At 41.2% G+C, this 15,816-nt stretch overlaps 1 protein-coding gene across 1 annotated transcript; it reads right to left on the reverse strand.

Moving 5' to 3' along the window:
* Positions 1–492: 492 nt before the first annotated feature.
* Positions 493–9,611, reverse strand: LOC118944400 (intestinal mucin-like protein). Its single transcript, XM_036963263.1, has 19 exons — positions 9,261–9,611; positions 8,904–9,121; positions 8,599–8,770; positions 8,101–8,348; positions 7,692–7,875; positions 7,418–7,604; positions 7,044–7,222; positions 6,881–6,950; positions 6,659–6,789; positions 6,279–6,313; positions 4,902–5,070; positions 4,678–4,776; positions 4,522–4,562; positions 4,131–4,253; positions 3,785–3,883; positions 3,418–3,546; positions 1,467–1,506; positions 1,193–1,316; positions 493–879 (listed from the first exon to the last, which is right to left on the reverse strand). Exons 1-19 carry the CDS (start codon positions 9,571–9,573, stop codon positions 672–674), a joined length of 2,769 nt encoding a protein of 922 aa, XP_036819158.1. The 5' UTR covers positions 9,574–9,611; the 3' UTR covers positions 493–671.
* Positions 9,612–15,816: the final 6,205 nt, after the last annotated feature.

Genomic DNA, 15,816 nt, shown 5'->3' on the forward strand with positions numbered 1-15,816 from the left:
TGTACTTTGTTCACTTGGTACAGTTAAAATGAAATTATCTGATTTTCATTTTCGGTGAAGCCGAAGGACAATTATTGCCCGGACAATACAGTTTCTATTTTGTATACTATTTTGTATAGTATTTAATATGATAGATGAGTTAGGACAAATATTTGATTACTTTATTTGTCCATCAAAGTGGAAAATGTGTCTTTAGTACTGTATAGGGAGGAGCACAGTGTCAGGCTCAGTGCTGCCCCTGGAGATATGTAGATGTTAACTAAGTGTGTTGCTCAAGAACAACAGTAGGAAGTGGTGCCAGGGATCTGAAACCAGCAACCTTCTGATTACTGATCCGTTTCTCTAACCTAACACCATCTCAAATTGAAATAAGTGTTTGACACTTTGAATTGTGGCTGTTTATCTGGAAGAGGATAGGCCATTGTTGAACTGGGTGTCTGCAATCAAATATTTCTCAATAGAGTATCAAAAGGAACGAAAACAAGAACACGGTATATATGCACAGCCTATTGCCAACTTTATTTAATTGTTTTGAATGGCTAAAATAAAATAAAAATTGAATAAGAAGCTGAAATGATTTCTCCTACTTTTAGCAGATTACTTTGCAGGAACGTGTTGAACATAAATAGAAAACTAATCTAAGCAGTAAAGGGATGGTAGTGGAGAGTCATTCATCTTCTCCTGCGTCGTGACCTTGTGACCTGGGTTTCCTCCGGGGTCACGCACTCTGTCCTCTGGCAGCCACATTTATTGATGTGAATGTAGGGGTGGTTGAACTTTGACCCGTCTGGGCAGATCATCTCCACTTCCTTCTTGGTGGTGGATTCTTCCCGACAGCAGGTACAAGAGCGCTCCATCATGTTGGCCTCAAGAGAATACCTGAAAACAGAAAGGAGAGATGATGTCATTATGTGGAAGTAATGATTGTAGCAGTTGTAATTATATAACATTGGCTGCGTTTACACAGGCTACCTAATTCTGATCTTTTGACCAATCAGATGAGCTCTTTTGCCAATAATTGGGAAAAATATCAGAATTGGGCTGCCTTTGTAAACACAGCAATTGTAACATAACATATTACTGAAAATATAATTTGTAGTTTGCATTTAGACAGGCAGCCGAATTCTGTTTAATTGGGAGGAATAATGTGTTAGTGTTCCTGAAATATTTCAGGAATGATCAAAATACTCACATGGCGTAGGTGACACAGGATCCACTGCATGTTGTCACTTCCACCGTGTTTGCAGACTTGCAGCCATTGCTGTCCAGGTACACTTTGCTCTTTGTCACGTTGCATGGCTTAGTTATTGGAATACCTGCACACAAAAGTGACATTTTCAAATGAATTAACGTTAATCATCCTGAGGACCATGGCAATAGCTAAAACACTTTCCCCAATGCCTGATAAAGGGCAAGAATGATTTACAAATGTCTATCAAAAAGGATGGTGTTAAAAAGACACTCACAGCCATGGCAGCAACCATCTGGAGCAATGACTTCAGTTCCCTTAAAAACAAGAAAATGGAAGAAAAAACAAGAACATTTTTAAGTCACTGACATTTACCAAACTGTCTCCACATATTTTTCAGTGCAGTGTTCTTGTATTGTTCACTTTAAGCAACAGGTGTCAATAACCTCACATAAATACACAGTTGGCATACTATATTAAGCAACAGGCCTTGGTCTGAGTGACTGGGCATGTTTAAACTTCATTTCACGAATATGATTTTGCACATTGTCCAGTTGTTTTTAAATGGGCCAGTTACAGTGCCTTGCGAAAGTATTCGGCCCCCTTGAACTTTGCAACCTTTTGCCACATTTCAGGCTTCAAACATAAAGATATAAAACTGTATTTTTTTGTGAAGAATCAACAACAAGTGGGACACAATCATGAAGTGGAACGACATTTATTGGATATTTCCAACTTTTTTAACAAATCAAAATGGGCGTGCAAAATTATTCAGCCCCTTTACTTTCAGTGCAGCAAACTCTCTCCAGAAGTTCAGTGAGGATCTCTGAATGATCCAATGTTGACCTAAATGACTAATGATGATAAATACAATCCACCTGTGTGTAATCAAGTCTCCGTATAAATGCACCTGCACTGTGATAGTCTCAGAGGTCCGTTAAAAGCGCAGAGAGCATCATGAAGAACAAGGAACACACCAGGCAGGTCCGAGATACTGTTGTGAAGAAGTTTAAAGCCGGATTTGGATACAAAAATATTTCCCAAGCTTTAAACATCCCAAGGAGCACTGTGCAAGCGATAATATTGAAATGGAAGGAGTATCAGACCACTGCAAATCTACCAAGACCTGGCCGTCCCTCTAAACTTTCAGCTCATACAAGGAGAAGACTGATCAGAGATGCAGCCAAGAGGCCCATGATCACTCTGGATGAACTGCAGAGATCTACAGCTGAGGTGGGAGACTCTGTCCACAGGACAACAATCAGTCGTATATTGCACAAATCTGGCCTTTATGGAAGAGTGGCAAGAAGAAAGCCATTTCTTAAAGATATCCATAAAAAGTGTTGTTTAAAGTTTGCCACAAGCCACTTGGGAGACACACCAAACATGTGGAAGAAGGTGCTCTGGTCAGATGAAACCAAAATTGAACTTTTTGGCAACAATGCAAAACGTTATGTTTGGCGTAAAAGCAACACAGCTGAACACACCATCCCCACTGTCAAACATGGTGGTGGCAGCATCATGGTTTGGGCCTGCTTTTCTTCAGCAGGGACAGGGAAGATGGTTAAAATTGATGGGAAGATGGATGGAGCCAAATACAGGACCATTCTGGAAGAACCTGATGGAGTCTGCAAAAGACCTGAGACTGGGACGGAGATTTGTCTTCCAACAAGACAATGATCCAAAACATAAAGCAAAATCTACAATGGAATGGTTCAATAATAAACATATCCAGGTGTTAGAATGGCCAAGTCAAAGTCCAGACCTGAATCCAATCGAGAATCTGTGGAAAGAACTGAAAACTGCTGTTCACAAATGCTCTCCATCCAACCTCACTGAGCTCGAGCTGTTTTGCAAGGAGGAATGGGAAAAAATGTCAGTCTCTCGATGTGCAAAACTGATAGAGACATACCCCAAGCGACTTACAGCTGTAATCGCAGCAAAAGGTGGCGCTACAAAGTATTAACTTCAGGGGGCTGAATAATTTTGCACGCCCAATTTTTCAGTTTTTGATTTGTTAAAAAAGTTTTAAATATCCAATAAATGTCGTTCCACTTCATGATTGTGTCCCACTTGTTGTTGATTCTTCACAAAAAAATACAGTTTTATATCTTTATGTTTGAAGCCTGAAATGTGGCAAAAGGTCGCAAAGTTCAAGGGGGCCGAATACTTTCGCAAGGCACTGTATCCGGACCCTGATAATTTGCCAGATGATTATTGTAACTCACGGGTACGCAGTCTTCTGGGTGGAAGACAGGGCACACAGTCTTAGCCTCGATTGGGATGAGTTGGTCCTGAATCTTTACGCACTCATACTTGAGACACTTGTCTCCCGATGGTATCCAGATGGAACCAGGCTGTAGAGGTGAGAATATGAAAGATGTCAACAGGAGATTCTTCAAATGATATACAATATACTGTATCATTGCTAAGATAGTTATTTTGCATAAAACTGTATTGCTACAGTAAAATTACATGTTGATGTTTTTAAATAATCAAGTGAAATAGGACTGATATGTTTTACGAATTGTAAAAAAAAATAATACAATTTGAGAATCTGTGAGAGATAAATAATGCGTCTTGATGCTATTTTACCTGAATAGTGTGTGTGGTGTTATCTGGCAGCATAACCACACAGCTTGTCTGTACACACTTCCCACAACACTGCCCAGGAACGGCTTGATGATCATAGCCCTGAAAGGAAGAAGACAGACCAGAGAGGAGAAAACCTTTATGATGTGCACATGATCTCTCTTATACCAATGTGTGATCCTTGTAACTCACTAGTAATTACACTTATCCAGTAGTAGTCCAATAGTGGACACAGAGGAATCAGTGTTATTATAATATTTTGACATGGATAAGAACTCACATTACACTAAGTATGTTGAATTACATAATGAGGCCAAAGGGTGTCGATGCGTCAATGGAGATCACTTACCTGCTGGCAGTGAGTGTCACATTCAGTAGGATGACACTCAATGATATGTAGATGGCTTTGGGCATCTACACTGTCACCACACACACAATTCTTACACTTGTCCTCAGGAACATTGGCACCAGGCTGGAATGAGAACATATAATATTTATATCGAAAGTCTATGAATTGAGACACTTTTTTTGTCCAATCTAATCTCATAAATGGATTGACCAAAAACATTGTTGGCACCCTGATAGAGGCCTCTAATTGCTTAAAGGAGGAATTTGCATAGTTTAACTTGTTTTTTAATTAATGTATGCAAGTAAAAATAACGTTGTACTCTTTAATTAAGTTGATAATTTAGAAGTGGTGGGACTGGCCAAAATGAAAATAGCATAGAATGCATTCTCACCTGATATTCAGTGTTGTTAAACACACAGACATCCTTTGGCACTGTGGGGCAAAGAACATGGATAATCATTCAATAATGCAACTAACCTGTTGGGATTTCTAGGATATGCACAAATACTGTACACGCACACTCAAACACATGCAGACGCAAACTCACCGCATTGATAAGTTAGGCAGCAGACTCCCATAGTTGCCTCTGTCTCGAATCCGACTGGGCAAGTTATCTTGGAAGTAGAGCATCGTGTGACATCACACTCTGTTTGGAAAGAAAAAACGATTGTTTTAAAAACTATGCGAATGGCCACAGTGGTTGGATTTTTTTTTTAACCAAAATGTTAAAAAGCCCACATATAAAGCACATTATCCAAACAAGTCACTCACCGCATTTGTCCTTTTGACAACAGTCAACGGTTTCTACGATCTTAACTTGGCCCTCCTGATCACAGGTGAGAGGAGGCTGATGTTGGCATGCCATAGGCTGGCACTGGATTTCCAGACTGTACGGGTCACACACACACTCCTGGCAGTTGCTCACCCAGGTCTCATTAGCCTGCAATGAGGAACAATTTAAGTACACTAAGGTTTGTATGGACACTACCAGTACAAAGTTCAATCATTCAGTGTGTGTAATTAGTAATCACTGAAGCGCTTTGAGGTTTTATGAAAGCACTATAGAATTGTAATACATTATTATTATTATTATAATTATTATTATTGCATACATTACTATACATGATTGCCAAAAGTGAAATACAAGCTACATGACCTTTTTTTTTCAATTTTCGTCTATATTACATACTCAAATCTAACTGCCAGTAGCTCAGTCACTGAAGCAAGGATATGCATATTCTTGGTACCATTTGAACGGAAACACTTTGAAGTTTGTGGACATTTTTGTCAAAAATGAAAAAGGCATGCTGTCGTACAAGGTTAGTAGCTACAGTTTACGACATATACATGGTTTCCGGATACTCCCGTTAAGCCCAGCTCATTGGATATCTAGCTAGCTTTGTTTGACCCCGATTGGTGCTTATTTGACAAAGATACAGTTGTTCAAGTGATGGCCGCCCGAGTCATCGGCGTGCCATGAAGGCGTCGGTCTCTGACCAAATATGGTGTTCTATAGGATATACTACACCCCTAATGATATAGTAAAGTCTTGTTACCTTCTAGGATCTCTGAGGAATACATACAAACGTGATTTGACTCATTGAAACAACATTTAAGGTGAGATTTTCACAGATTCCTTTCTTTGCAAATTGAACGAGTGGAAATATAAAATAGATTGTGCGTGCTATATGGACCTTTTTAGGATAGGAAAAGGGATTTTATTAAACAAAACGACACTTCATGTTATCTCTGGGACCCTTTGGATAGTAAATCAGAGCAAGATTTCAGAATATAAGTATACATTTTACCTTCAGAGGTGAATTTATCAAACCTATCACAGTGAAAAAATTATTTTGTTGTTAGGAGCTCTCCTCAAACAATTGCATGGCATTTTTTTGCAGTAATAGCTACTCTAAATTGGACAGTGCAGTTATATTAACAGGAATTTAAGCTTTCAGCCGATATAAGACACTTATATTTACCGACGTTTGTTGTTTCTCTAAAATCTGCGATCTTGACATAACGCGCTGCATGATTTACAACTGTCCCATTGATGGGACGCCGATCCTTAAGTTAATGTGTATATCAGAAATGAATAGTTTCTCTTCCCTGCTTAAACCTGTGAGTGAAATTCAAACACAATTTTACCTCTTTCCATTCTCCATTTGGCAATGGGCAAATATCTAATAAACCAAAGAGAAAAAAATACATTACAAAAACTAAGTAATTGAAATACATTCCACAACTTCATTTTGATGATGCATTTTATATACCGGAAGCACTTGATGAAATCAATATCAATCAAAATAAACCAAAACCTGCACAATTGAAGTATCTGTGAAAAATGCTGTGGATATTTTTTGTTTGTTATACAAAAAGCTGAACCAGCTTTCAAAAGACCACTACAGTAGCAACAAACACTTTGTGCTTCCCAAAGTGAAGGTCAGCAGGATGTAGCTACTATCACAGCACCATACAGTAAGTCACCACACCCTCATTATACAATGCTGTTATTTGACCATTCTTACCACAGCTGGGGATACAGTAGTTTGAGCTGGAACTCATAAGAGTGGTCCCAGGGGGACAATAACATCCCTCCAATTGTATATCTCCCATGACACTGAACTCATTTTGAGTCTGGATGAATTTGAAATTGTACCTGCAGAGATATTCAAAAAATGTTTCAATAGCTGAAAGACGTTTGCCCATCATTATACCCATCCACTGAACAACAACAGCATTATACATACCAGGCATTACAGGTTGGTTCAACTTGTGGACCGCAGGCTTTATAAACCTTGGGTTTCTCACATGTGAAGTCTGTAGCGGGGGAGATAAAAAGGTTAATAACCAATAAGCAACATCATAGAGAGGCTATCTGAGCTTTATGGTCTTGAGGAGTGACCTACTTACCACATTGTCCATTTGTATAATTTCTCCACTCAATACAGACTCCTGCTTGTGCACATGCATCAGCATAGGTCTGCAAGCTGGTGCAGCCAATGGTAACATCATCCATATAACACACATCAAAGATACATGCCACAAGGAATGGCTCGTAGGGGATTATCTTATGGCAACTCTCAAAGACCCTAGAAAAGATGTCACGCTTCAGTTAGAGTAGATAGTTAAATATGATAATTCACTTTGTTTTGTCATCAGGCTTTGTCAAATGATTGCCGTGTTTTAGTATGTCAAGTTACTGTTGGCACTGAGATTATTATGATTGGGAGGTTATCGATCCGACAGAAGAGCTAGGTTTACTGTAAATACTAATTGCTACTTACTTGCTTTGAATGAGATGACAAATGGGTGGATCACAGCCTGGTGGTGGTGTCGGCTCTGGTAGTGGTGGTGTGCACTGACTGTTATTGTGGTCAGCAACATGCCATTGGTGTGCCATGTCAGGACAAGATGAATCGATAGTCCCATTTGGCAAGCGGCAGTCATCTGTCCGGTTGTTGTCACATGTACCTGAATAAGATTGAAAACCATTGTTAGACAATGAGACATCATGGGGTAATCATCTTAACAAAGTGACCATAAAACACCTGTACTCACCACACTGTCCCTCAGTGTTGCCACTGAACTTGTCCCAGGGCAGGTATATGCTAAACATAAGACCAGTGAATGACACCTTGGCATTAATTGCTGGTATGACTAAAAGGGTCTCAATTCCGTTGTCTGTGATGCGGAAGTCCTTGGTCTCATATGCTGGGATGATGCGTTTCTGGTTTACATAAATCTAGGACCAAAATATTAAGAGATGGACAAAATGGTTACAATAATTCAATATTTTTATACCCAATAGTATTCTAGAACTGTATCTTATATCTAATACATAAAGGAAGTATATCAATCTTAAATGGAAGCTAATCAATATCTAAGCTAATCCAAAAACTAATCCCTCTTAAATGAGAAAACGACTGAAAATCTCTTGAACATACAGTATTTGAGATATTTTAATTACCAGACTTGTGAAATCTCCATCAATGTCCTTCTTGGTCATGAATATCTTGTAAGATTGATAATAAATTGTCAGAGACTGAGGACAGGAAAGTCCATCTGGGGCATCACAATAGTAATTGTCGATTACAACACTGAAGTTGTACTTTGGCAGGATTTCTTTGACCAAGACGTAAGAACAATTTCCTTGGAAGCCATAGTATGTTCCATCAAAGGTGACATAGTGAGGGTCTCCCCAACCATAGCAGATACCTTTGTAAGAAGAGAATGATTAGTATTTATAAGGACACAGATGTGGAATGTTTTATGCAAAATTAATGGAGCTGTGCTGAACGTTTTCCAATGTTAGACATGCATATACATTTACTGCTGGTAACTATTAGATAAACCTAAACAAGTCAAATAGTAAGAATAATTTTGAACTAAAATCAATGGATAAAGTGGATTTTGTGACACAAAGAATAAACATATCTATTTTTGGGGTGGGAGGTGGTAAACTTACATTGACACTCATAGTGGAAACAGCATCCAGATTCGTCAAACACTTGGATTGGAGGATAGTTATTTTCACATGTTATAGGCTTCGGAGTCTCACAATGTACATGCTCATAACTAACTTTCCCGTTGGCGCATGTACCGTTGGTGCATTGGTTATGTTTCCAGCTGTCACCATTCTACAAACACAGAAATATATTAGTTCTACAGGAAATGTCTATAAAATCATTCAATTATTTTTGTAATGTAATCATCCCTTTGTAAATAATAATTCCTATGGAACAAAAGTTATTATCTATAGCAGAGTAAAACCTGTCTTGGAGGATGCTCATGGTCACAGTTCTTCTCAGTTGGATATGTTACATGTGGAACTGTTATTGTTGGGGGCTGTGAAGTGGTTGGTGAAGTAGGAGTAACTGTGGTAGTTGATGTACCACAGCTGGTCAAATGTGTTTCTATTTCACAAGTCTTGTTGCAGAGACCAATGTAGCACCATCCATCATGGTCAGAGACATTATAAACAATTGAGCCTGAAAGTAATTTGAGGTGTAATCATTAAGCAAGTTTTCCAACTTAAAGTGTAAAATGAAATACAAATTGAACATCACTAATAGCTGAACTAATAGTACAAAAGGTTTAAAACTTGGAAAGGTGAAAAGTAAAACTTACCAATGAGGAAATCAGTATGATTGAAATGGCAAAAAGAACAATGATGGGGTAATGTGACTGGAATCGAAGGTTTCGCTGTTTCACCAGTTATTACAAAAAAAGGAGTTGTAGTAATAATAGTAGTGGTGGGAGGCAGAGTTGTTGTTTTTGTTGTAGATGGAACTGTTGACGTTGAGGTTGTAGTAGTGGGTGTGGGAGTAGTGATGTGAGGACCTGTCGTTGTTGTGGTGGTTGGGATGTGTGTTGTAGTTCCACATTGACAACATTTCACTCGAATCTCGTAGTCAAAGCACTTTTGCTGAAGACCTTGCATATTGTTTTGACAAATCAGTCCAACGGATGGATTGCAAGTCACGTCTTGGCCAAGCTGAGAGATCTGAAGTCCAGGGTATTGTTTTGCTCTACATTCAACTGCCTCTGGAGATGAGCAAATGTGATAACCAGCAGAAATGATGCTCTTAATGGATTCATTATCTCCACCTTCAGAGCCAGACGTTGGCTGACCAAGGTTGATCCAGTCTGACCACACACATTTTTCTTCACCACTGCATTGGATCGGTGTTACTCCTGTTGAGGTTGATGTAGGAGTAGTGGTTAGAGTTGTACTAGGGCTGGGAGTCTGAGTTGTTGTTTTTGTTGTAGGTGGAGCTGTTGATGTTGACGTTGTAGTAGTGGGTGTAGGAGTAGTGATGTGAGGACCTGTCGTTGTTGTGGTGGTGGTTGGGATGTGTGTTGTGGTTCCACATTGACAACATTTCACTCGAATCTCGTAGTCAAAGCACTTTTGCTGAAGACCTTGCATATTGTTTTGACAAATCAGTCCAACGGATGGATTGCAAGTCACGTCTTGGCCAAGCTGAGAGATCTGAAGTCCAGGGTATTGTTTTGCTCTACATTCAACTGCCTCTGGAGATGAGCAAATGTGATAACCAGCAGAAATGATGCTCTTAATGGATTCATTATCTCCACCTTCAGAGCCAGACGTTGGCTGACCAAGGTTGATCCAGTCTGACCACACACATTTTTCTTCACCACTGCATTGGATCGGTGTTACTCCTGTTGAGGTTGATGTAGGAGTAGTGGTTAGAGTTGTACTAGGGCTGGGAGTCTGAGTTGTTGTTTTTGTTGTAGGTGGAGCTGTTGATGTTGACGTTGTAGTAGTGGGTGTAGGAGTAGTGATGTGAGGACCTGTCGTTGTTGTGGTGGTGGTTGGGATGTGTGTTGTGGTTCCACATTGACAACATTTCACCCGAATCTCATAATCAAAGCACTTTTGCTGAAGACCTTGCATATTGTTTTGACAAATCAGTCCAACGGATGGATTGCAAGTCACGTCTTGGCCAAGCTGAGAGATCTGAAGTCCAGGGTATTGTTTTGCTCTACATTCAACTGCCTCTGGAGATGAGCAAATGTGATAACCAGCAGAAATGATGCTCTTAATGGATTCATTATCTCCACCTTCAGAGCCAGACGTTGGCTGACCAAGGTTGATCCAGTCTGACCACACACATTTTTCTTCACCATTGCATTGGATCGGTGTTACTCCTGTTGAGGTTGATGTAGGAGTAGTGGTTAGAGTTGTACTAGGGCTGGGAGTCTGAGTTGTTGTTTTTGTTGTAGGTGGAGCTGTTGATGTTGATGTTGTAGTAGTGGGTGTAGGAGTAGTCGTTGTTGTGGTGGTGGTTGGGATGTGTGTTGTGGTTCCACATTGACAACATTTCACCCGAATCTCATAATCAAAGCACTTTTGCTGAAGACCTTGCATATTGTTTTGACAAATCAGTCCAACGGATGGATTGCAAGTCACGTCTTGGTCAAGCTGAGAGATCTGAAGTCCAGGGTATTGTTTTGCTCTACATTCAACTGCCTCTGGAGATGAGCAAATGTGATAACCAGCAGAAATGATGCTCTTAATGGATTCATTATCTCCACCTTCAGAGCCAGACGTTGGCTGACCAAGGTTGATCCAGTCTGACCACACACATTTTTCTTCACCACTGCATTGGATCGGTGTTACTCCTGTTGAGGTTGATGTAGGAGTAGTGGTTAGAGTTGTACTAGGGCTGGGAGTCTGAGTTGTTGTTTTTGTTGTAGGTGGAGGTGTTGATGTTGACGTTGTAGTAGTGGGTGTAGGAGTAGTGATGTGAGGACCTGTCGTTGTTGTGGTGGTGGTTGGGATGTGTGTTGTAGTTCCACATTGACAACATTTCACTCGAATCTCGTAGTCGAAGCACTTTTGCTGAAGACCTTGCATATTGTTTTGACAAATCAGTCCAACGGATGGATTGCAAGTCACGTCTTGGCCAAGCTGAGAGATCTGAAGTCCAGGGTATTGTTTTGCTCTACATTCAACTGCCTCTGGAGATGAGCAAATGTGATAACCAGCAGAAATGATGCTCTTAATGGATTCATTATCTCCACCTTCAGAGCCAGACGTTGGCTGACCAAGGTTGATCCAGTCTGACCACACACATTTTTCTTCACCACTGCATTGGATCGGTGTTACTCCTGTTGATGTTGATGTAGGAGTAGTGGTTAGAGTTGTACTAGGGCTGGGAGTCTGAGTTGTTGTTTTTGTTGTAGGTGGAGCTGTTGATGTTGATGTTGTAGTAGTGGGTGTAGGAGTAGTGATGTGAGGACCTGTCGTTGTTGTGGTGGTGGTTGGGATGTGTGTTGTGGTTCCACATTGACAACATTTCACTCGAATCTCATAATCAAAGCACTTTTGCTGAAGACCTTGCATATTGTTTTGACAAATCAGTCCAACGGATGGATTGCAAGTCACGTCTTGGCCAAGCTGAGAGATCTGAAGTCCAGGGTATTGTTTTGCTCTACATTCAACTGCCTCTGGAGATGAGCAAATGTGATAACCAGCAGAAATGATGCTCTTAATGGATTCATTATCTCCACCTTCAGAGCCAGACGTTGGCTGACCAAGGTTGATCCAGTCTGACCACACACATTTTTCTTCACCACTGCATTGGATCGGTGTTACTCCTGTTGAGGTTGATGTAGGAGTAGTGGTTAGAGTTGTACTAGGGCTGGGAGTCTGAGTTGTTGTTTTTGTTGTAGGTGGAGCTGTTGATGTTGACGTTGTAGTAGTGGGTGTAGGAGTAGTGATGTGAGGACCTGTCGTTGTTGTGGTGGTGGTTGGGATGTGTGTAGTAGTTCCACATTGACAACATTTCACTCGAATCTCGTAGTCGAAGCACTTTTGCTGAAGACCTTGCATATTGTTTTGACAAATCAGTCCAACGGATGGATTGCAAGTCACGTCTTGGCCAAGCTGAGAGATCTGAAGTCCAGGGTATTGTTTTGCTCTACATTCAACTGCCTCTGGAGATGAGCAAATGTGATAACCAGCAGAAATGATGCTCTTAATGGATTCATTATCTCCACCTTCAGAGCCAGACGTTGGCTGACCAAGGTTGATCCAGTCTGACCACACACATTTTTCTTCACCATTGCATTGGATCGGTGTTACTCCTGTTGAGGTTGATGTAGGAGTAGTGGTTAGAGTTGTACTAGGGCTGGGAGTCTGAGTTGTTGTTTTTGTTGTAGGTGGAGCTGTTGATGTTGATGTTGTAGTAGTGGGTGTAGGAGTAGTGATGTGAGGACCTGTCGTTGTTGTGGTGGTGGTTGGGATGTGTGTTGTGGTTCCACATTGACAACATTTCACCCGAATCTCATAATCAAAGCACTTTTGCTGAAGACCTTGCATATTGTTTTGACAAATCAGTCCAACGGATGGATTGCAAGTCACGTCTTGGCCAAGCTGAGAGATCTGAAGTCCAGGGTATTGTTTTGCTCTACATTCAACTGCCTCTGGAGATGAGCAAATGTGATAACCAGCAGAAATGATGCTCTTAATGGATTCATTATCTCCACCTTCAGAGCCAGACGTTGGCTGACCAAGGTTGATCCAGTCTGACCACACACATTTTTCTTCACCACTGCATTGGATCGGTGTTACTCCTGTTGATGTTGATGTAGGAGTAGTGGTTAGAGTTGTACTAGGGCTGGGAGTCTGAGTTGTTGTTTTTGTTGTAGGTGGAGCTGTTGATGTTGATGTTGTAGTAGTGGGTGTAGGAGTAGTGATGTGAGGACCTGTCGTTGTTGTGGTGGTGGTTGGGATGTGTGTTGTGGTTCCACATTGACAACATTTCACTCGAATCTCATAATCAAAGCACTTTTGCTGAAGACCTTGCATATTGTTTTGACAAATCAGTCCAACGGATGGATTGCAAGTCACGTCTTGGCCAAGCTGAGAGATCTGAAGTCCAGGGTATTGTTTTGCTCTACATTCAACTGCCTCTGGAGATGAGCAAATGTGATAACCAGCAGAAATGATGCTCTTAATGGATTCATTATCTCCACCTTCAGAGCCAGACGTTGGCTGACCAAGGTTGATCCAGTCTGACCACACACATTTTTCTTCACCACTGCATTGGATCGGTGTTACTCCTGTTGAGGTTGATGTAGGAGTAGTGGTTAGAGTTGTACTAGGGCTGGGAGTCTGAGTTGTTGTTTTTGTTGTAGGTGGAGCTGTTGATGTTGACGTTGTAGTAGTGGGTGTAGGAGTAGTGATGTGAGGACCTGTCGTTGTTGTGGTGGTTGGGATGTGTGTTGTAGTTCCACATTGACAACATTTCACTCGAATCTCGTAGTCGAAGCACTTTTGCTGAAGACCTTGCATATTGTTTTGACAAATCAGTCCAACGGATGGATTGCAAGTCACGTCTTGGCCAAGCTGAGAGATCTGAAGTCCAGGATATTGTTTTGCTCTACATTCAACTGCCTCTGGAGATGAGCAAATGTGATAACCAGCAGAAATGATGTTCTTAATGGATTCATTATCTCCACCTTCAGAGCCAGACGTTGGCTGACCAAGGTTGATCCAGTCTGACCACACACATTTTTCTTCACCACTGCATTGAATCGGTGTTACTCCTGTTGAGGTTGATGTAGGAGTAGTGGTTAGAGTTGTACTAGGGCTGGGAGTCTGAGTTGTTGTTTTTGTTGTAGGTGGAGCTGTTGATGTTGACGTTGTAGTAGTGGGTGTAGGAGTAGTGATGTGAGGACCTGTCGTTGTTGTGGTGGTGGTTGGGATGTGTGTTGTAGTTCCACATTGACAACATTTCACACGAATCTCGTAGTCGAAGCACTTTTGCTGAAGACCTTGCATATTGTTTTGACAAATCAGTCCAACGGATGGATTGCAAGTTACGTCTTGGCCAAGCTGAGAGATCTGAAGTCCAGGGTATTGTTTTGCTCTACATTCAACTGCCTCTGGAGATGAGCAAATGTGATAACCAGCAGAAATGATGCTCTTAATGGATTCATTATCTCCACCTTCAGAGCCAGACGTTGGCTGACCAAGGTTGATCCAGTCTGACCACACACATTTTTCTTCACCACTGCATTGGATCGGTGTTACTCCTGTTGAGGTTGATGTAGGAGTAGTGGTTAGAGTTGTACTAGGGCTGGGAGTCTGAGTTGTTGTTTTTGTTGTAGGTGGAGCTGTTGATGTTGATGTTGTAGTAGTGGGTGTAGGAGTAGTGATGTGAGGACCTGTCGTTGTTGTGGTGGTGGTTGGGATGTGTGTTGTGGTTCCACATTGACAACATTTCACCCGAATCTCATAATCAAAGCACTTTTGCTGAAGACCTTGCATATTGTTTTGACAAATCAGTCCAACGGATGGATTGCAAGTCACGTCTTGGCCAAGCTGAGAGATCTGAAGTCCAGGGTATTGTTTTGCTCTACATTCAACTGCCTCTGGAGATGAGCAAATGTGATAACCAGCAGAAATGATGCTCTTAATGGATTCATTATCTCCACCTTCAGAGCCAGACGTTGGCTGACCAAGGTTGATCCAGTCTGACCACACACATTTTTCTTCACCACTGCATTGGATCGGTGTTACTCCTGTTGAGGTTGATGTAGGAGTAGTGGTTAGAGTTGTACTAGGGCTGGGAGTCTGAGTTGTTGTTTTTGTTGTAGGTGGAGCTGTTGATGTTGACGTTGTAGTAGTGGGTGTAGGAGTAGTGATGTGAGGACCTGTCGTTGTTGTGGTGGTTGGGATGTGTGTTGTAGTTCCACATTGACAACATTTCACTCGAATCTCGTAGTCGAAGCACTTTTGCTGAAGACCTTGCATATTGTTTTGACAAATCAGTCCAACGGATGGATTGCAAGTCACGTCTTGGCCAAGCTGAGAGATCTGAAGTCCAGGGTATTGTTTTGCTCTACATTCAACTGCCTCTGGAGATGAGCAAATGTGATAACCAGCAGAAATGATGCTCTTAATGGATTCATTATCTCCACCTTCAGAGCCAGACGTTGGCTGACCAAGGTTGATCCAGTCTGACCACACACATTTTTCTTCACCACTGCATTGGATCGGTGTTACTCCTGTTGAGGTTGATGTAGGAGTAGTGGTTAGAGTTGTACTAGGGCTGGGAGTCTGAGTTGTTGTTTTTGTTGTAGGTGGAGCTGTTGATGTTGACGTTGTAGTAGTGGGTGTAGGAGTAGTGATGTGAGGACCTGTCGTTGT

The sequence above is a fragment of the Oncorhynchus mykiss genome, chromosome 26 (genome assembly GCF_013265735.2).
Source record: "Oncorhynchus mykiss isolate Arlee chromosome 26, USDA_OmykA_1.1, whole genome shotgun sequence".
Taxonomy (NCBI): domain Eukaryota; kingdom Metazoa; phylum Chordata; class Actinopteri; order Salmoniformes; family Salmonidae; genus Oncorhynchus; species Oncorhynchus mykiss.